A 23321-nucleotide genomic window follows, 5' to 3' on the forward strand; every position below is an offset into this window, starting at 1 on the left:
ACAGCAACAGTATCACATGAAACACATCAGCAGCTCCAGCTTAACCTGATCTCCCTCACCTGCACCCAGTTTACTGTCTTGTTCCACACTGATTAATCTCAGCTAGTTAAGCCTAGGCAAAGCATGCTAACTTGCAATTAAAAGCAGACAAGGTAATGCCCAAGTAGCCCGATATTTAGTTAACATGTTAGTTATTATCATCCATTTTGAGCAATGATCTGTTGGATCTGCGATCACCCCTTTTACCCACCGCATTTGTCCCTTCCCCTTGCTTGCCTTCTTTTGTCAGTTTTCTGTTGCGTTGTTTCTTTGGTACAGACTTTAATTCCCCCTCTGATCTCTTTGGGATTCATAAGCCACTAAGTACACTCTTTTGGAAACGTTATCTCCAAGGAATGATGAAGCACTTCAAGGGATGATGATTAGAGAAGCACATAATTTTCTCCGGTAGCACATGACAGCGAGTGCTGTCACCCCACTTGAACAGGGTGACTAATACCGACTGAAGAACGTGGGGAACAGTTTCTCCGTGCCTTCCATCTGTCTCCCACACTTTGAACTGGTATTGTCCCTTTTTTACAAAAAGATCTACAGCAGTTCCTCCGGTGCTGAACAGACAGTTTTGAATGGCATCTGGTTCTGCCCGTCTTTTATCAGAATAGTGAAGTTTTTGGCACAGACCGTTACACATGATGCATTTCCGAGGGGAACCTGACCCTAAAAGGGGTAGGTCCCATGCACAGCTGTGGAGCATTGCATGGGATGTACACGAACATGCATGCATGTTCACTTGCTGAGGCAGGGGATGACATGTGTGACCAGCAAAATATACAGAAGATACTCCTCGATAATTTTTTTGTACAGTACTGGAACCGGATTTTTGCATACATAACAAGAGCGCTATTTTTACCTGGTCATTAATGACCATCCATACCAACCGCCTAGGATCTGCTGGGAATATGATCCTTCCTTCCAGCTAGTTTCCCAGGGACATAACTTGACCCAACAGTTCTGCCTGTCAGACCGCCCACCTCACAACTCTTGAACCTGGTAGCTAACTTCAACCACACCTGAAATAACAGTAGAAATCTTGTGAAGATAATACAGTTCCTTTAGGATTTATTAAAAAATGGGTTCAGCTAGGGAAAAAGTAGCCGAGTTGGTAGTCCCATCAGAAAATAAAGGCTGAATGCAGTCCACAGGGGAAGGACTGGCTGGGGCAGATAGCTGGAATTACACCAATGGGTGGGAATCAGTAAAAATCCAGACTTCACTAGTCCCGTGGCTCATGAAATGGCTTGTTTACCTAGATGTTACAAGTTGTTTTTGAAAATACGTATTTTCTGACATTCTTCTATTATTACTTTTTTCTTGATTTATACCCCGTCTATCTAACCCATTTGCCATCACTTCAGGAACTGAATCCATTATCTGTTGCCAAAACAAGTAAATCAGCTGTTTTTCAGTGGACTGTGTATTGCAAATACTTTCTTTTAATTGACTTGCAACTATCAAAGGCACAGAAATGATAGAGAGTATAAAAGCAACAATTTTCCAGCAGAGTCTAGATTTGTATGAGCTTTTAGTTGTAATTTCCTCACATCTTTACTTTAAACCCGCTTCTACCATGAATTGCTTAATGATTTTGCTCTTTTCTTAAGAGCTCTGCATGAAAACATTTGCATACATTTTCTACGTTTCCCTTGAAGAGGCAAGGACATTTCTTAGTGAATGGGGAAAAAAAGAGTGCCTTATGTAATTATGGTATGGGGAAGGTGGGGGAGAGAAAGAGAGACAGAGAGGAGAGGGGAGAAGGGAGAGGGAGAGAAAGAGGGTGGCAGAAAGAGTGCTGATTCACTAGAAGTTTTATCAGAAATCAATAATGAAATAAATATTTCTTCCTGAAAAGCAGCTCTGCTTTAAGAGCTGAGGAAGACTGTATTAGTGATCAGTTATTTCAGATGGAGGAATCCAATACAACTGCGTTAGAGAAAAAACATTCCAGTCACAGCTTTTTCCTTTTAAAGCAAAGTTTTGATGTCAAGTCTTACTTTCGGTGTTACAAGTTCTGAAGGAGATTAGCACATATGCTCATTGGTTTGTAAGCCTCTCCTCGGTGTTACAGGGAGTTCTTTTAGTTTATAAAAACCGGAGACTCATGCTATTTATTCTGATTAAACAGATAAATTGAAGTGTATGGGTCTTTCAGACCTAGCAGAAGAACACCTTTCATTTTCAGTTTCTGAGGTGCACTTCCAACAAGAGGGCAGTCAAAAAAGTCAGACGTACTATAGTGTGTCCACTCTGATGGCTTCAGCTGATTGCTGAAGGCATTCTGTAAATTAAATGATGCAAACAAATATAAAACCAGACACTGGTGTACACCAAGCTTTCTTACCTTTTTTGTTTCTCAGATGAAAATTTACAGATCATCCTACAGAATAAATAAATTGGTCTGAAAATGACCACATTGCAAATTGTTAGCACTTAGTCAGAATTATGTGGTTTTAAACATTACTTTGCACTCTTTTCATTATAGTTGCTTAATACCACCTGTGATAAAATGCTATCTATTTGAAGCACACTTTACCTGTGTCTCTGGGATTATAGGACTATCTTCAGGAGAAATTCTAAAGAAGGTGGATAAAGGTGATGACACGATAACAGGGTTTGGCCTTACGAATCCACTCAGATCACAACTAGGAATGTCATTCTCTTCCTTCTTCATGACCAGGGTATCCATGACATAAAAGACATTCCAGGGAATCCATACGGTGTGATACTGTGTCAGGAACGGTGATCGCTCAAACACCAGCGTCAGAGAGGCACCACCATTCGCTACCAAGTCAAACCTAGAAAAAAACCAAACAAAGAACAACAGGGCTAGCTCGTCAGCAAATTCCCAAAGCCATCCACAGCCTCCATTTTATGGATTGATTCTGCATTCCATGTAGTGCTCTGAAGGCAGAATGGCTCTGCTGGGAACAACGGAGAAGTCAGTTCAATTATATTACATAACACTGCACTAAGAGAATGGAGAGTTTGTGATGCTGGGTTTAAATTAAGCAAAGCCTTCTACTTCTAAACAATATCATCAGCATATTTTACATTGGAAGAATGTACAAAGTACAACTTTAGTCGATCACTTTGTTCACTTCTTTTGTTTCCATTATTTTATTTTTACAAGCAGCTCTTCAGTAATGCCTTTGCTGTCTTTATGACTTCGAAGTGCTTCAAAGGAAACTTACATTCCATCTTGGCGAGTGATTGTATACCCGTAGTCTGGATAGTGAAGAAAGGAGACATTGACTCCAATGAGTGGTGTTCCATCAGCAGTTAATACTTGGCCCCTTATGACAGATGCAAGACTGAAAAAGATGCAGGATCAAATTACAATTAACTCTTTTCCTTCTCTTTTGAATGAATAAAAGCTAGGAGAGTGAACACACGCACACACACCCTACATGGCATCAACTGCCATTAAAAAGAATTCCTAAGACTCTACGCCTTTTGCAAGTTCACATAATTTACACTGTATAAACAGATGCCTCAAAATCTACAGACAATAATTTTTTGTCAGTATTGTTGATTTGACTTTGGCTCATTCCATCTGTACTGAGTTACTAAGAACAAATTCACTGAAGAATTTTAAGAACTTATGAACTCTAGATGTTCCCACTTTAAGTCATACTTCTGGCAGACTCTTAAACAACAACGTACTTTTCAATTAGTATCAAAGCAATCTGTAAAACTGCAGGGACTATGAAGTACAAAATTTAAAAGAGCAATAAGGAACATTGGTGCAACAACTTTTAATCAACTGCTGTGCCCAAACACATTAATGCTGTTAAATTACTGCAAACGCAGTAAGTTCTAATGTAAATCATCTTCTTTCACTCAGTGAGATCCCAGACACCTGCTTCCTGTTACTGGTTTATTTTCAGGTCATTACTGCTTCGTAGAGCACCAGTCAAATAGTTTATGCAATTACACTGTCATGCACTTAACAGTTCTATTACACTAATTCATAATTTATATTATTTAGTGAGCTCAGTTTAAAAAGTGCAGCTTTGCTTTCCTTCTGAAGTGTTTTCAGTGCTTTGATATATTTCCAACTGTGCTAGCCCAAATCAACTGGTTAAATGGAGTCTTATTTCATCATTAATGAAGTGCCCTGTTAGAATACAGGTACTAAGCATGGCAAGTACCTTCTGTAACCTACTGGCAATTTGAATTTTGTAGGAAATGAGACAAAACGCGCAATTCCACATATATTAAGAGAAAAGGTCTTTGCTGAAAGTTCACGCCATGAAATTTGCAGCCACAGTGGATCTTCTCCTAAGGTGCATCTCACATACTCTTCAACTTCTTTCATATTGATGAGTAAAGGATGAGTCACGCTCACCTCTTGTTAAAAGGACTTTCCCCAGGTATGACATGAGTGCTGTCCGCTCCAAGGAGAAAACTGATCCGGTCGTAAAATGCTTTGGCAGCTTGCTGAGAGGGCGACTGTTGGCTTTGGCTGATAATGTCTTGGGGATCAGGTAGTCCACGACAATAAGGCTGGTTTTGGCAAGAGCTCTGCAAACAGCAGTCGGGATCCATACAGTCAACTAGCCCATCTGTTGGCAGAAAGTCAGACAAATGAACAAACTCTTCCTCCTGCCCCTTTGCATGTGAACGCATCAGCCAGCAGAGAGATTAAAAAAATTACGTAGTATGAAAGAATACTAATAATTAAGGTTTTAATGAATTCACTTTCAATTAAGGGAAGACAGTTTGTTTCCACTGAGTTCTTAAAACTCCCATGGAAATCCATGCAAGCTGAATATTCTCAGTATCCTGTATAAATTAAGCCTATTTATTTGATAACTTTCTAAAAACATGTTGAACAAACCAGAAAATGAAGGCGCTCAGGCTCTGCATACACTGTTAACTTACGAATATTAAACATTTTAGGTGGGTCTAAGCAGCTTTTATCTGAGGTTATTTGGCTTGCTAGAGAAAAGAAACAAGTAACTCCCACTCAGCTGTTTTCCTGAGGTTTCTCAGCACGCCTATGCTGCAAGTAGCTTTAAGTATTTCACAACATTTATCAAGGTGGATTGCTTTATACCTTGGCAGAAAGATTTTGTTGCTAGTGGCAAAGTTCCACTACTGCTAGTGGCAATAGTTTCCACAACTACTTTGCATGAGAATGTATGCAAGAACAAAATCCGTATTTAACATTTAGATTTTATTCTGAATAAACTGATGAGAAATGCTGGCCAGTATAAACAAGATTTAAACACATGGGTGCTTTCATGCTTATGTGCTGAAATACTCACATAGAAGGAGCATTAGATCTGTCACATCACTGGAAATCTAATTTGGTGAAAGATTAAAATCAAGACCAAACTGATAACTACTAATTTGCTGTAAGTAAAGTAGTGACGAAAACGAGCCTGGAAATGACAGCTACAGAAAATTTCTAGATGAATGTAATACGGTATCACATAGCTGATAATTGTTTCCCCAAAAGAACAGCAAGACTGAAATAGCTCCAACATTTTATTATTCAATTTAGATTATATAGGGAGCTGGCTTGCTGTACTAAACTGAAAAATATACCAATGCAGCACTCTGAGGAAACCCATGACTTCTTCTCTACAGAAAAAAGTGTAGCTTTAGAGCAAAACTTCTTTCTGAAGGGAAAAATATCATCCTTTTTTTTTTTGATCAGATGTTGAAAAAGGGTAAACAGAGACCTTCTAAAGGTATTCCTCTAAGTACCGCTGTGCTGTGCGGATCAGTTAGAGGATTGGTGAAATGGTAAAGGACTGGGATTTCTGTTCTTTTGCACATCCAAAATTCTTGTCTAATTCAGCTGACATGGAATTCAGTTCAGGGAAAAAAAAAAAAGGATGAAAAAGTCATCATTAAGTGTATCAAAGTTTAAACTTTTTTAAGAGAAAAGAATGTTGATTTTTCCTGGGATGAGGATACACCAGAGGATTGTTGCCATTCGGATAAATTTTGACAGACTGGAGAAATGGGCTGACAAGAACCTCGTGCAGTTCAACAAAGAGAAGTGCGAAGTCCTGCACCTGGGGAGGAACAACCCCAGGCAGGAATACGTGATGGGGGACACCTGGCTGCAAGGTAGCTTTGAGGAGAAGATATTGGGAGTCCTGGTGGACACCAAATGGAACATGAGCCAGCAACATGCCCTTGAAGCAAAGAAGGTGCCGATGACATCCTGGGCTGCATTAGGAAGAGCTGCGCCAGCAGGTGAAGGGAGGTGATCCCTCTGCTCTGCTCTGCACTGGGGGGGGGCCCAGCTGGAGTGCTGTGTGCAGGCTGGGCTTTCCAGTACAAGAGAGGCAGGGACGTAACTACAGGAAGCTCAGTGAAGGGCTGTGGAGACGGTTACGGGCTTGGCACATCTCTCCTGTGAGGAAAGGTGGGGAGAGCTGGGCCTGTTCAGCCTGGAGAAGAGAAGACTGAGAGGGGATCTCATCAACGTGTACAGATACCTCATGGAAGGCTGTAAAAAACGACTACCTCTCAGTGGCGCCCAGCAAAAGGACAAGAGTCAACAGGCACCGGCTGAAACACAGGAAATTCTGTCTAAACACCAGAAAAACCTTTTTTTGCTGTGAAACTGATCAGACACTACAACAGGTTGCCCGGGGAAGTCATGGAGTCTCCATCCTTGGAGATATTCAAACACCAACCAGACATGGCCCTGAGCAACCTGCTCTAGTTGACCCTGCTTTGAGCAGAGGGTGGGCCTAGATGATTTCCAGAGGCCTTTCCAGCCTCCAATAGCCCACTCTTGTGATTTTTTTCTTTTTAGTCTTATTCTCGTAGTAGAATATGCAACCCCTTCCTAGCCAAAGCACTGACCTCCCTTCCTGGTTTTAACCTGGATCAGTGTCAAAGCTGGGGGTACTGATGGCAGTTTTGGGGTTTTGTATCTCTGTATGGTCTCCCAGGCAGTATTTGGTGCAGTTGCCAAATAAACGCTCACATTTCTTCATTCATCTTTCTTAGTTTATAAAATCTGAATGTACATCTGGAGTATAGTCTGCAGGTCATAAAACTGCATGAGATTGACACCTTCTGAACTAATCAGCTGGAAATGCATTTTTACAAGCCTCTCTGCTAACATCAATCAGAGAAAGAATCTCATTTTCACCAGCCAAGATACAGGGATATGCTGTTTGTTATTTTTCTGTGGAGTTTATCAGCAACTTGCCCAGGCGAGTGACGGATGGTTATGAATCTGGCTCCTTATAACTTGAGAAAACATTTTTCATTCTTTCTCTGTACTTATGTGGCTAGAGCTATCTAGTACCACTAAGTTGAGTACTCTATTGCACTGTGTGAAGCAGAGTAAAATTTCCTTTCTGAAATGCCTCTGCAAAATTATTGACGAAGTTTGTTTAGCCTGAAAAATACGAGACTTAGCTCAACACTGGCTCATCAGTTATATCACTCAAATATGATAGTGAAATTATAAAGAAAACAGAAACTCCTACCGGCACCTGGACAATCATTATCAGTCTCAGAAGGCTATTTATATTCTTTTGATCTAGATGTAAGTGGTTCTTCTATACACAGAAGGCTACGTAATGACGACATTATTGTTTTCCTCCTCGAAAGCTAAAGTCTAGCTGTAAAAAATTTGACTAATGTTATTCTTCCCTTTGTTGCAAAATGCACAGAATTGCACGGTCTGTTGATAAGATTGCTTATTTGGAGAGACTAACAGAACCACCAACACATTAAATTACAGGAGTCAAGACAAAGGATTCCCACCCTTATGTACGTCTAAAAAATAAGATGTATCAGTGGGTGTTTTTGCTTTTGAGTGGAATTTAAAGGGCACGTATAAAAACGCTGGAAGGATGAAAAATAGGAGGACAAAATAAGTACTGGGCACAATTTCTGCCAGTGTCAAGGGGAGATCATAGCCAAGGATCTACATAAATCACATTCTTCATAAATAAGTTGATTATATATTTAGGCAACAACAAATCTCCTTGAAGTGCAATTCAGTGCCTACACAGGAAGAATACTGTTTTGGAGCTATGATGCTGGCCATCCCACCAGGATGGTTTCAGTGACTGTGTCATACTAAGGAAAGAGGCCGGAAAGGACAGAAAACCATTATTAACAAACCTCAGTTACCCTCACATAGCTCAATTTTGCAACAGGACTCAATTATAGACACCAAAAATGACTGCCTGCAGGAGCAGCTGGTCGGAAAAGCCACAAAAGCAGAAACAGCCCTAGATTTATTCCTGAGCAGTGCACAAGGACCTTGTTCAATGTTACTATTGCAGTATCTTTACAAGCATACCTATAGCGTACTCAAATTCAGCGTTCCTGTTGGAGTGAAGAAGCCTAAAATATCAAATGTTGGGCTCTAAATGAGCTGTCACCCCAGAAAGAAATCCTGGAGTCATGGCAGATAAATGCTACAGATATATCAAACCAGCACTCCCCAGCAAACACAGATGCAAACAAAAGGCTGAAAAATAACAGGAAGTGTTGGAATACAAGCCAGAGAACATAAGCATGCCACTTTACCAGTCCTAATTCAATTACAAACTTCCTGAAATTTCCTGAGCTTGGGTTATATTGTACTTAGTAACCCTTCTGACATTCAAAACATTCTGTGGCAGAATTTCCTACTTTAACTAGCAGCCTGCTAGTATATCATAGACAATGTAAGTTCACATTTGTCCTATTATACTGTTTTGCTAAGCATTTGCTATCAGCTGCTATCAGAGAAGAGGCCTTGGTTTAGATAATCTCTAGGCTGACTTTATACTACCCTGTGACAATGCTTGTCAGGAGCAGGCTATCCTAGCCTGTGGATGTAATTCCAAAAATACAGTAATGCTAAGTATGCTTTGCTTTATTAGAGTATTTAATTTCATTTTAGTAATAAAAGAATGTTAATAATCCCTTAAATCCTGCTGGTGGAAACCCGTAACTATTCTTAATAATTGGATAGGAGCTAACAAAATGCAAACTTAAGAAAGGAATCTGTTCAATAAAGGCTTAACCTAAACTCAAGAGTAAAGAGCTTATTCTTTCTACAGTGATGACAAAACATGGCACGCTTTCTTAAAGTGTAACAGTGACATTTTTCCCAAGTAAGGAGGTTAGGTTTATTCCACCGGCCGATGACTCTGACTTCCTCTCTCCCCACAAAGTCAAAAGGAGTTTAATTCAGCCTGAGGTCTGCTTGTTGCATGCATATTCCCTGTGGGTTGCTACAATGTAAAGAAAATTCTGTAATTTATTATCCAAATCAAACACATGGAAAAAACCCCAGTGATCCTTAAAGAGAAAGGAAATGATCTGCAAGCCTCTCAGAAAACTGCATTATACAGAAGATGAGTAATAATCATCCCATCATGTGTCAATAGTATCTAGAAGGGAAAATGATCAAGTATGCCTTGATGTCATTAGCATTTCCTACGGAGAATATTCCCACTGACGTCAACACGCGTGTTCACAGAATTTGAACAATAAGTCTCAGAAAGAGCTAAGAATCAAAGGAACAGCAGGCACTGTTCTTAATGAATTATACTCATATTAATATATGAAATATATTTTATCCAGCGTAGTACAAAACATAAACATTAACCACAGCATATCAATCAGCTAATAATCAAGATAACTTTAATTATATAACCACTAAGCCTAGTGCGATGTAAATCACAGTACCTGTAGTCGTGGTATAAATTCAGCTAGGTGCTCAGATAACCTCATCGCCCACAATAAACAAATACAACAGAGGCATCTCTGTGCCATTCCCTGTACCCGTCTGGAATTTGCATGGCTTGCTCCAGAGATTAGTGGGCTGATCTCAGGCACTGTTGGAAAGGGAAGAAACACTGCTTCTCTTTCCAGGTGGGTTTCTGGCAAAGACGACTTTCTTTTCCCAATTTTGTTTGGTATGCTTCCAGATTTTAATTTGATTTGTTATACTTTAATCCTTTTCCTCAGCTACTAGTCAAAGACTGAAGTGAATATGGTCTGTACTGAAGCACGTAAATTAGTATCAGGTTTGCTGAAAGAAATGCCAGTGACAAATAGCATTATATAGGTCAATGAGGGCAAAACAACCGTTCGGCCAATCCCTTCCTCATACATAGCTGCATAATGTCTGTAGAAGAAATAAGGGGGAAAAAAGTAGAGAAAAAGAGCAACAAAATACCAGCATTAAGACTTTTTTTTTTTAAAAAATATTGTTCTTTCTTCTTGAAGAAGGCTTGTTAGAGCCTTCTGCTCCAATTCCTTGTTCATCTTCCCCTTTTCCCCACAAACAGCTATTATTGTTTTCAGTGTGAAGGAGCATCCTCTTTTCCCTTGTTCTGTTCACAGGTATGCCTGTTCACCTTGCTCCTCTTCCTTCCACAGCTCTGTTATCTGCTCTTGGCTCTTCCTCCGATACGTCACGTCATTCTATTATCTTTAATGTTTACAGAAACTGTTCTAGTCTATTACTGGGCTTTCAACTTTTTTTCCCTACATGATCTGTTTTTTTGCCTCCACGTTGTTTACGCTCTAACCTAGCTTCTCCTCCTCCTTGCTTTGTCTCTTTTCAGGCTTGCAGGTTTCTCTTTCTTCGTTATGGTCACAATTCCCTGGCCCAGCTTAATTCCCCAAACAGCACATCTCTGCATGGAAATGCTATGGCTAGTCACTCCTCTCGCTCCCTTCCTACGTGCAGACATTCAGCTTCACGCTAGCTCAGATTCTGTGTATCACTTTGCGTCAGATTCTTTAGGCCCCTACACGTGCAAAACTGACTCAAAATAAACAATATATAATAGAGAAGGATGACAAACCAAATGATGTGTAAAGCAATAAACGGCATCACTGTTTTAATTGTGTTACTTATTTTGCTTGGGAAGTAAATGGTGCTGTTATTTATACTTTGTGATGTCTAAGATCCCAGCTGCAGTGGGGATATGAGAGCAAACAGCCAACGAGCAATGGCAAAGGCATACACAGTCTGAAGCTGAAAATCAAAGTCACAGATGACTCTATCATCACCCCGAGGCCCTAATGGAGTTTCTTATCTGTGCTCTGAATCTGAAGGTGTTAAACAAAAGGAGCCGATGAGAGAAGAGAAAGAAAGACAGACAATAAAAGCATTATGCTGATCTAATATTTGACTGCATTCACATTTAATCTTGTTTTTTTGTGGGTTTTTTTCTGTGACTCTGAAGTCATGCCAAAGTCACAGCCCCTCTACCTTCCCTACTCTACAATGATGATTGCAGATTGATTCCTTAGTCAACGGTCCTGCCTGCATCTTCCTGCAGATTGTTACCTGTCACCTGAATGACAGACTGCGTAAAAGCAAGCCAAAAACCCCCAAGACTTCTGGGAGCATCCTGTCACTTATCTGAGCATTCACAGGCTACGGAGGGATTAGATCTCTGTAGACTGGGCAGGCAATTGTTTCCAGCAACAGCATCATAGGTCAAAATGTAAACTCCCTGTTCGGCCTTTTCTCTTGGGATAATTTCCTTGTGAGGTCACTGAAAATTTGAACTCCTTTTTTTTCCCCTCTCCACTACAGTTCACTGAGTTGAGACTACATTTTATTATTCCAGAATAGAAGAACACTGCAGGGAAACTAAGGTGACACCCATCATTTTCTAAGCACACATCTCACCTGTCACAAGCAGCTTGTAAGGCTTTGCTGATACGCCATATAAAAGCAATGAATAGCACCGCGTATTCTTACAGGCACAGAAGTTAGTAAAATGTGTGTATGGTTCTCATGGCGGTAATTAATCACCTGACTGCAAAATCTCCATTCCTCCCATGTTCTCCCCAGCGTTAAAGATCCATTTGGTGTATCTTACCTCCTTCATTGTCCTTACTGTCGGTGCAGAGAGTTTCCATAGCTACATCACAGCCTGCTCCCCTCCATCCTGGCTGGCAGACACAGTGCCAGCCGTTTTGGTCCAGCGTGCACCTCCCATTGCTGTTACACAAGCCAGGGCAGCCCTCTGTCGAAACAGACAAAGAAGAAAAATCACAAGTGATTTCAATATTGCAATTATACAGAAAGAAAAAAAAAAATACAAACAAGGGACACTTACTGGGAACAGGCCTTAAGAACAGCACAAATACTGTAATTGCACATGGAGTGGAACAGCAACATTACCTGGGGAATGTAATTCTTAACAAAGTGGCATCTTTGATTGGCCTGACACTTGAGACACCACTTACCTGTACAGGCAGGAAATAAATGCACCAATCCTCTAAATACCTGCAGGCCAGACAAAATTAAGTTTGTTTTTTAAATACTGGCTTTTGGCAAAGTAACAAGAGATGAGTGCATAGCGCAAACAGAGCTGGGTAAAATGATACATTTTTCTGTGCTCATAGAACAGATAATTATTTGCTCTATGCAGTATTGGTTACATACTGGCACAAATGTTTAAGCTCCCTGTTACTATGAACAAATCCCTCCAAATTCTTAAGCAGGACAATAGATATGATTTTAGGCACATAATAAAAGAGAACGTTAACTTTATCTGGTCTCAGAGTTGCCGTATATTCATGTGAAATTACAGTGTGTTAAATAATTGCACAAAGTATAGGCCAGTTTTAATGACTATACTTTATGCCAAAAATACATTCCTTTTCACAGAATAAGCAAAGCCCAGGAAATAGTGAAGCAGCTTAGCATCTATTCTAACAAACATTAGGATTCAGGCTGCATACGGATGGGACAGGACCAACAGGATTTCCAACTAAATGTAATAGCTGTGCGTATTTGATTACTTAGGACGGACAAAATGAAATACCATAAGGACCACAATAAAACATTGATAGACTGAACAAAAACACGGTAGTGACGTGCTTCAAGACAGATAGCAGAGAGTGATTTTTTGTGACAATCTCCCTAAGGCTTTTGTGCTGTTACCTTTATATCCTATCTTGTCTGCTTTTATGGCCAAGGAGGGAAAATTTGGGAAACAATTAAAATAATTTAATATATCCAAAATCGATAATTGTTTTCAGTCTAACATTTCATTAAAAAAAACAGTAACTGTCACTTCCTAGTGATGAAATCTGGCATGCAGCCAACATGATCTGTATGAGGATGACAACACTATAAATATGTAGATTTTGGTGTTCCTTATCTATGGCTATGACAAGACACTGACAGAAGCAAGTACAGATATGGCACTAAGTATCTTATGAGAAGGTGGCTACAAATCAGATATTTTTGGACACAACAATTTTCTGTAAACTTTTATCCAAAACACTTAAGTAACTGTCTAAATACTTCTTCACTTTGTAGAACTATCTTCATGAAATAATCTAATGACTCATCCTGGTTAGGCTTAGTTGAGCTTAGAACCATTTTTCAGAAGTAATGGTCTATTTTTTTCTTCTAAAGACTTCTGAACTTACTGACACCGTTCAACCACGTAGCTCCAAATTACAAACATTCCCAGAGTTTAAAGTTCTGAAGTTATAAAGGGTGCTTAACTCTTGTCAAATTACTCTTAGAAGGCAGAGGATTGAGAAAACCTCTTTATGAGGACAGGTGGTGATGCTACCGTTAAGGATACTGTGCTATCATGCCAGGCTGAGATTAGTCTTGCTACTCTTATTCTTTCAGACTGTAGCTGCTAATAGTATTTGTTCACGTACTGAGAGCTATTTGTTTCTTAATCTCTCTTCTGTTTAATTTATGGAAGACTTACATACTTAATTGCAATACTGACAGAGCGTTTTAGGAGTCAACTGGGTGCACTCAAAACTTATTGTGTGAAAGCCTGGATATTGCCATGAATATTGCCATATTCTAACGAAAAAAAACACAAATAAGGAATAGAGAAAGATACTCAGGGAAAGAGGGGTAGGAATATTTAAAACATTTTTCTAAATAATTTTTTCACCATAACTGAAGATACAAGAATCTTTGCTGTTTCATGTCAGGCTTTTGCATCCTTGAACCTTTTTAACTGAAAATGTTGCATAGCATATACAAGCTTTTTCTAGCTTCACGCAAAATACAAGTCATAATTTCCTACAGATGTTCTACACACAGATAAACAAAAGTTTAAAAGCCTGGGTATTCTATTGATCTGTCTATATATATACACACACATATCCATAATTAATCTGTTCTTTAGAACTAATGACACTTGTTCTGTGACAAGAGTATTGCTTTGCTTTGTTTCCTAAATATTTACAGTTTTGTAGGTAGAGGTCCAATGACAAAACTAACAGAGAAAAAGCACCAAACAGCAAACGAATACTATCTTCAGTTTCTGGTTCAAACAAAATCTAACACATGTATACAATTTGCATATAAATGTATAATTACTGATAAAACATTCGTCTATAACAAACAAGATTTCATTAAAAGTTTCCATTAAAAAATTTGAGATGAATTGAAAGTCATATGAGTTAAATCTATAATCCATGGAATGTATGTAAGAGAAGATTCTTTTGCCCAGGCTAGTGTGTTTGTAACTATATATTCATATAAAAAAAGTACATGTAAGTATAGGCATGTCATCAAAGAGCAAATATACAGTACCTTTCACTATCTTATCCAAATAGTGAGCTTGAGAATTAGAAAGAAAAAAAAAAAAAACAGACAGACATTTCAGAAGTGTCACATAAAACAAGAACTGTTCAGAATTCACATGCAAATCAAGCAGGTGCACCTGACATGAGAGGTCTTACATTACAAAATGAAAATGTAATTCAAAGCTTTTAAAAATGCAAGAAATTATCTTTTCAGCAAACATCGTCATGATTCAAAGAAACTATTTTAGAAAGGAGGCTTGCAGAAGAAAGAGATGCTACCTTTCCGAAACTATGTTTTTCTTCTGACTTCTCTTTACATGCTTTGATTTTTATGTATAACAAAAATATAATCAAGGCTAGTTGAAAATGTCCATTTTCAGCACAATGTAGGAGTAATTAGCTTACAAGCTTTAAAACACTGACCATACTGGAAGATCTTTGGTTTGCAGGTCATGTATGATTCTGACAGCATAACTGGCACTATCCTAATTCTGGCTGGATTAAAAGGATTTTTAGGAGGAACAGTTCTCTTCTGCTTCAGTTCAGCCATAGTTATTCTTCCGAGCACAAACATCAAGTATGCAAAGTAAGTTAGATCATATATATCGGGTGTACGAGGAGGTAGTGGGGTTAGTAGGTGGTGATCCATCTCATTTGGAAAAATGGGCGAAAATTAAACTTGGGCTTTAGATGGATAAAAATGAATAACACAGTATATTCAAGAATAGCAAGACTTTTGCTTTATGAAAATGACACCTGAAATTCTGCAAAAAAATTGAGGAGGCAGATGGGTGAATGACAGACGAGTACAAGATGGATTTAAAGCAGCGGGCTCTACTTGTAATACATGAAACACAGCAGAGACGGGTTATATTCCCTCACGTTCCCTTACTTTCAGGAAACAGACGTCAACTGCAGGTGTGTTACAGGGGTTAAACGTCATACAGCAAAACCAGGTAGGACATGTCCATCGCAGGCCACCAAACCCAGCCACCTGCACGGGTGGTGACGGAACATTACCGACCGCAGCAGTGGGGACATGCCAAGCTGAGTCAACAAGGCTAGAGTCGATCTCCTGGTTTTGCTGGACAAGGTCATTCAACTGGGCCCTCATGGGCTCTCTTTACTTTCAAAAATTGGCCTTTTTTAAATCCCTGCTGGGGATCTAGCAAGGATACCCTAGCAAGGACCCTGCTAGGATACTAGCAAGTACTCTGTCATCTGCTATTATTCTTCAACTTCGTGTTTTGGATGGGTAAGAAAGGCATTTCTAAGCACGGCCTTTCCTCTAGTTTGGATGAACGGGGAAAAAGCTCTTCCCAAGTCCAAGGAGGGAGATGGTGAGATAGTCTCACAGTAGCCACGGTCACCGCTACAACTAAGAGGCAGAAACTTTCTAGTCCCTGTCTCTCAAAGAGTCAGGTGTCCACTGCACAGTTGTTTTTTTCTTTTTTCTTCTACAATGGTAAGGTTAAAGGGAGACGAAGTAAGAAGATGAAAACATCAATTACAGAACATTTAGAACAGTATCAACAAACTAAGTAGCTTTTCACATTAACCACAAACAAAAAGAAAAGTGATACAGTTGCATTTCGGGGTGGATCAAATTCTTCTCTTACTCATGCAACACAATTCCCCGTGCTCCTACACAGCTGCTCTTAGAACAGGGTGTAGTATGCGTGGAGGAAAAATTAAGCTTTATTTCATAAAATGAAAGCAATTAGGTCTGTCTGGGGAATGGATCTGTCCACCAGTGAAACATTAAATGCCTCCACAAATGTAGGGATAGGTAACAAAACAGAACGTAACAAAACCCTCCTAGGCAACTGAAAACACTGCAATCCCAGGCCCCCACATGCTATTTCCTTTCAGAAAATCAATCTGCATTAAAAAAAAAAACGAAAAAAAATTTCAGAAAATGCTCTTTTAAGATATCTTGTAGCTAGTAGTCTTGTCAGTCAGTTCCAGACCATAAAACTATACCGATCAGAAAACAAGTGCTACCTTTCAGCATCCTTTTACTCATGGTCAGTTGACATTAAGGACAATGTTAGAAACTATTTTGGTTAACATGCAGCATCCTGGAAAAATCAAAAAGCAGAAAATGAGTGACCAAAACCAGTATAACTTTGCAGTGAAGTTTAACTACCCATGCTGTCTTCCTTACCTTCATGGCACTGCAATTGCAACTGAACCCAGCTCTGACTGGAAGTGAAAAATAAAACCCTTTTTTGCTCTGTATAGAGAATTCTAGGTGGGATTTGGAGCACTTCAGTAGGATAGAGCATCTCAGCAGGTGTTCCTTGGCAAGATATTTACACATCTGGCACATGTGGGTTATGTTAAGTCCTTAAATAGTCTAATTATAGACTAGACAATATACCTACAAGGGTTTTCTTGCAGGGTTTAAGACTGTGAAATTTAAAATCTTGCTATATATCCAGGAATAGAGGGACTTCATATAGCTCCAAATGGAATGAAGAAAAATAAAAATGAAGATATAAAATTTGTATATGTTCTAGGATAGTCAAAATCCACGAAGATGTAAATGGCATTCAAAATTCACGCAACATAAAATATAAGTAATGCTATCAATGTGTGTGGATATTTATATAAATATGTGGCATGTAAATGTATTTTACAAAGAACTGGTAAGTCAGGCAAATTCACATTTAACACTGCATATTTCATAACCAGTCAGAACCCTGACGTGTTTTTTTTTTTTATTTAATGTCTCCCATTAGTTTCCCATCAGAGATGTAAGTCAATGCCTTCCTTAGATTATTCATATGCTACTTCCTCCAGGTATGACAGAATAGCCACAGAATAAAAGTACATATTAAATCCATTTATCCCAATCAGCTCCTGTTCAAATCAGCATGAGTCACATACCCGTTGATTTGATGTTCCTTAATTGGTACTTATAACACTGCTTTATTCTGATTATTCTGTCATAAAGGATTATAATGGTGACATGCTTCTAAATACTGTATAGCAAATTTATATTTCTATTAGCTTACATTATTATCCTCCACCAGACGTCTTCACCCATCATAATCTTTGTAACCTGTACACTAGACTACAACACGCCACACATCTTTTGTAGGGTATATATAGCCCCATTACAGTACCAACAGCTCCACAAGAGTCACGGGTTACTTTGCTGTAAGAGCAGAATTTCACCTCATAGTACCCCCAGCTGTGAAGCAAAAATACCAAAGAATGTGACCAAAGCCATGTCGATCAAGGTCTGCCTAAGTTAAAAACTAACTTTAAGGTTTTTTTTGCTTTCTACACTTTGAAAGTGTGAGCCAAACCCTTGCCTCCTCTCCACCAACACTATCGGCTTCCTTCCATCCTTCCTGCATTACAGCCTCTCCCTCTAACAGAAAATGGAAAGGAGAAATTAGAAACAGAGAACAGAGCCAAAGGGGGAAAAGGAAAAAAAAAAAAAAAAAGAAAAAAAAAAAGAGATGAAGAAATGTATGCTACAATAATGATGAACACAGTTCCGCACCCTCCTGAGCAAGCTCTGCTTTGCTTACTCTCCTCATCTCCCACAACTCTGCGTAGCAATTCCCGTCCACTGGTGAACAACTGCATACATCTCTCTGCTGCTAACACAAACTTCTTGCTCTCAGACGTACATCTTCTACAGGAAGATGTAAACAACGTATCTTGCATCAGGTGTGTTTACACTTCTACATAACCTTGCACTAGATGTCATATAAGGAGATAACAGGAAAAAATGCCATCTTAATTTCCTGGTAGGAAAACTGACTGTAAGCAAACTACGGTATGTTGAATTTTCCTTAAGCTATCTATACATTTATTTATTTGTTCAGAGTTAGAAAGTTTTAGCATCTTAATATTTTAATCAATTTTTAAAATTTGTATAAAACTGTTCACAATCCGTATGACAAATAACACCCTGCCACCACCACATTACATTACACATTAGAGTGGCCAAGTCCAACAACCCCAAATTTAGGCAATGCTGGGTCTGTGGGTACCTGTGCAATTTTTAGACCCTTCTTCCTTTGTCAATGCACAGAGGTGACAGTCCTCATTCAGCACTCATTCCCTCACGAACAACAAATGGCTCATGTCCCAGTGCAGGCACACTGTGCTAACCTCAACAAAGAAGTGGCTGTTTCCTTACAGACTTTCCTATCATCTTCCTCCTTAAGTCAAAATATTTAGTACAGTGTCTTCACAATACTGGGGTGAACACAGAAATGCATCCTTATCTCATTTTTGCCACCGAGCGACTAAGGAAGGCATGGAAAGATTAAAATGAGAAGTCTTCATCCACTAGGCTGCAAACACCTACGATGTGATTTTCCAGAATACTTAGAGTTATATGGGATTTCATACACAAACCAGCATTTTAGCAATTCACACAAAAGTCAGTCAGGTCCCCAGAAAATGAAGAACAGTCAGAGGACACGCCTTTAAAGTTTGCTTTTGTGAATGACTAACAGAAAATACATGGTAGAAGCAAGGGTGGAATCCAGTTCTTCAAAATCATTCTTAATGAGGAGATCACCCTGTGCACCAGTCTCTGGCACAAGTGAAGTGGAGTTTTTGCATGTGACAGCCCTTCACAGCCTTGCAATGTTCTTAAATCATGTCTGTCGGGTGCAGAGGGAAAAGCAGTTGAAGATACCATTGAATTTTTTTATTACAATGATACATATATACTATAATTAGTGTCACATCTTCTGTTATATAATGATAAGGACACGTAAAAGTGTTCTCTTGCGGCTTCCTAACTTTAGGTTCTTCATTTTGCAACTTGGCTAAAGTTCTTTTAACATGTTTTTTTGGCATTTCAAAGTTCTCAAGCCGTATGCATACAAAGTAAACTGGAAAAAAAGAAGGGAAAACACCCCAGAGATTCCATTCTGCGGTACTGCATTTTTTTTCCCAGTGAGCAGTGGGGCAGCTTTGATGAACCACCTATGTCTCTGCCATCTGTGCTAACAAAGTGTTACGAACCGCACTTCTTACTCCCTGTGCAGCCAAGGAGTAGCAAGGGATGAGGCACATACTTCATCAGTGGTTTCACTGACACTTGCCAACAGAAGAGAAACTCTTGAGTTTCATTGCAAGCTTTAGGGAGCAAGCACTTTGGGTAAACAGGTTTTTGTGCTTTTTGGGTGGAACTGGTACAAAACGCAGAGCTGACAGCTGTGGCCTACACCCTCTAACCTATTCAAGACTCGGTCTGTGGTGGTTTACTTCTGACCTGGCTACGGGAAAACTCTTTAAGTTCCTCTCATTTCCACCCAGCCACAGTTTAACTACCCTGACAATTCAAACATCTTTTGAACGTAAACAACCAAATATTCCTTGTGATACTTAAACCCAGTATTTCTTATTCCACTCACATCAGTCTTAAGAAATAATGTATTGATTGCTTTGAACAACTGCTTTTACTCTCAACAAGAGACTATAAAAAGCCATATGTGTCCATATGCAATTTCTGAGGAGCTCCGTACCTCTACCAGAAAACTTAAAGGAGCCCAGAATTCATAAAGTTTTAAAACCCACTGTTCTGGCCTGTCTTTAAAGACAGCAGTTCACTCATGTCAAATGATTCATCCACTCCAGCCTTTTCTGAGCCTCTTCTGCCTGGTGAGCTGCTTCCTAACTTGAATTTGTGCAGTTGATTATTCTTACTTAAGCACAGAATCCAGCATTTGTTGAATTACACCTCATTTTTCTGCATAGTCGGTGCTATTTGTTAAAGTAATTTTAAATTCTTGTCCTGTCTTCCAAAGTGCTTGGGGGCAGCGGGCTTTGGTGTCATTTGCAAATGTAATTCTCTCTATTCATCACTGAACAGTACTGAAAGCACATGCTCTTCCACTGTAAGCAGCGCATGGTCGTCATCCCTTCCCTGCGTTTATAAGAACCTTGTCTTAGACATACCATATGTTCACAGCATTGCTGCCAATAGAGGAGGATTAAAAACACTCTTCCCTTTTGATAATTTTTCACTCCTAAATTCCCATCTTGCCCTCCTTGTAAAGGAGAATACATGGATGGAATAATAGTTTCAGGCAACCTTCTTTTTTTTCCTCTCCCTACATTGGCCAAAACATAATCCTCCCCCTGAAATCATACCTCCTTCTTAATTTCTGCACTTCTCTCCCAATGTTTACGTAGCCCTGCAGCAGAAATACCTGCTGTGTATGTTTCTGCAGAGAGACCCGAATTCACTGCGATTTACCCCTTGCCAAAACCGCAACTGTTCTTTGCAGCAACCATTTATGGTTTTTTCATGTACAAAGGCATGTAAGCCCATTATCCTTCCGACTTTTTTGTTCTAGCGTCCATCCCAATTTTACTATGAAGTAAGATTTCTCATCAGGATTATGGGAAAGCCACATGCATCTTAGAATAAAAGGTACAGTTACTTCTAAGGATATAGTAGATGTAGGAAGTTTGGGACTGCTGATAAATTCATGAGCGGTGTTGTTTCCTATTAAACAACTATTTTGCTGGAAAAGGATTTAGAAGAAAGGGTATATGCCATTAAGGATTTAAAACTGTCCCACATGTACAGGCTGAAAAAACGGTCAAACACCTATTTGAGACCTCTGACAAACTTGCAAAGACCTGCCTCAGATGCAGGTAAAACCTGACATGCTAAGAACTGCATGAAAGATAAATTTGGCTTGAAAACATGTTAAGAGGATGGAATGGGATGGAAACCGTTATCGTTTCTGTCTTTTTTCCTGACTGGAGTACTTTCAGAGTGTGTCTGACCAGCATGCAACTATACAACAGAACAAAAGCACTTACTTTCTCACCACTTCAGCTCAAGTAAGCTGTGCAACGTGCTTTAAAATTCTTCACATCTCAGAGGATTCTGCTGTTTTCTGAAGAAGTGCCTAACTTGAACTTCACATGTGGTCCTTATTTAAATGCAAATCAACCAATAAGCAATTTAAAGTATGCTAACAGATAATTTGTCTTTGAGATACTTGGTCTTGCAATGTGTTAAGGCCTGACCAATAATTCACTTTTTTTCACAGCTTCAGATATGCGTGCACTATTTTAAATTCACCTGGCAATTGAGTATTTTTATAGTTACCAAACACACAAATACTTAGCATATTGAGGGCTTGGCCTGGCAAATTAAAAACAAGCCCTTCAGGCACAGGAAAGATCAAAACCGTATTTGTTCTAAATTTCATGAAATCTTGTTGAACTGTGGTTATTAGTCCTCTGGGTGCCAAGAAAGTAATCTTTTCTTTTTCATGGAATTTCTGCATTGAGAATAAAAGTATAAATATTCTGGTGAAATCCAAACTCCAACGTAGTCATGTGTTTTGAAAGTAGGATTTCACTCACAATATTGTGGTAAACTAATTGCTATTTGATTTTATCTGAGAATAAACTGTTTGAATGGCAAAGGTCAGACGTTCATTCAGATCCAATCTTACTTTGAAGATGAAAGTTTTACTGAGGTATAATTCCACGAACTCAAAACTAAGGAAAAGCTTAAATGTAGGAATTCTGAGAATTACAGAATGTATTCATACAGCAGTAATTATTTTAATTTTATGGACAAAAATTTTCTTCTGATCAGAATTCTAAAATCTCAACAGAACCTTAAAATTTATTAAGAATTCTTGGCACGAATGCATTAAGGTACATTAAATACCTAGCACATTAAACCACTATGAAATATCAACATTCTCAGTAATTCAAACTTTGAAGAAAAGTAAACCATGCTTGGCAGCTTAGCATCAGTACTAAAATGACCGTAAAAATGGTCATCATAATACTGGTTATCCATGCTGCTCTGCCTCTAATCTGCAAATGTGGGGAAGATCAATCAAGCCCTCAAACTGGTCCATGAACTCCTTCAAAAATATATATTGTAATGATATATAGCCATATCAAATTTTCTATAAGCACTTCCTTTAATTAACAGGAGGAACACATTTGTCTTGACTCGCTCTCTGATCTTATAAAGAGATAAAGTGTCATTTCCCTGTAGTCATATTTGAAATCAGTAATATAAGGAGCCGTAAACCGAACATGCATTGAAGACAGCAGGTGCATACCATGTAACTTAGTGGAGGAGATTACTTCTTTGCATTCCTTAACGTTAGCAGTACTGAGCTTACACTGCTCATGGTCACATAGAAAACCAGCACATAAACGCATTCATGTTTGTCTGAAAACCATCTTTATCAGTCACCAGGACAGAGTCTGTACCAATGGAAACAGACTTAGGGGAGCGTGCTCTAGATGTTATTTATTTTTTCATAATTCTGATTGAAAGAAAGTAATTCAGATGACTTTCTTGCTCTTCCTAGCTAAAATTACAAATTTCTTGCTGAAGAAAATTTATTTTTTGGTTTGATTGGTTTGAATGTCATGTTAGTGTCCTTTCATGCCAAGAAAAGGGTTAAAATAAAATACTTTGCTGCCCACTGTTATTTTTTTCTCAACTAAAATTCAGGGGAAATCTTAGAAGATAAAACAATTGGATCCCAATTCTCGCCAGAATATAAAAACATGACAAGCTGCACACTCCTGCAGTGGACCACCACTGAATTTGATCTTCTATTCCATGTACCAGGTAAAGTAGCCTCGTGCAGCAGTCAAAACTAGCATGAAAGTACCACGATGCTAACTTTAGCCTTCCTGAGGGATTAATATGAATGCTTAATGACATTAATCTACATTTAGACCACTTATGTTTAACGACATGCTTTCCA

General features: G+C 39.0%; 1 protein-coding gene across 6 annotated transcripts in view; it reads right to left on the minus strand.

The window, feature by feature from the left end:
* Nucleotides 1-23321, minus strand: part of TENM3 (teneurin transmembrane protein 3) — a 323322-nt gene that overhangs the window by 49952 nt on the left and 250049 nt on the right. For 4 of the 6 annotated variants that reach the window (XM_037399311.1, XM_037399292.1, XM_037399273.1 and 1 more), the window contains 5 exons: nt 14585-14611; nt 11883-12029; nt 4406-4622; nt 3249-3368; nt 2591-2852 (listed from right to left, as the gene is read on the minus strand). In XM_037399311.1, coding sequence (XP_037255208.1) covers nt 2591-2852; nt 3249-3368; nt 4406-4622; nt 11883-12029; nt 14585-14611 — 773 coding nt within the window. The remainder of the gene's footprint in view (nt 1-2590; nt 2853-3248; nt 3369-4405; nt 4623-11882; nt 12030-14584; nt 14612-23321) is intronic. The other 2 variants (XM_037399302.1, XM_037399283.1) reach the window with 1 other exon arrangement.

Source organism: Falco rusticolus, chromosome 1 (assembly GCF_015220075.1).
Source record: "Falco rusticolus isolate bFalRus1 chromosome 1, bFalRus1.pri, whole genome shotgun sequence".
In the NCBI taxonomy this organism is placed as follows: Eukaryota; Metazoa; Chordata; class Aves; order Falconiformes; family Falconidae; genus Falco; species Falco rusticolus.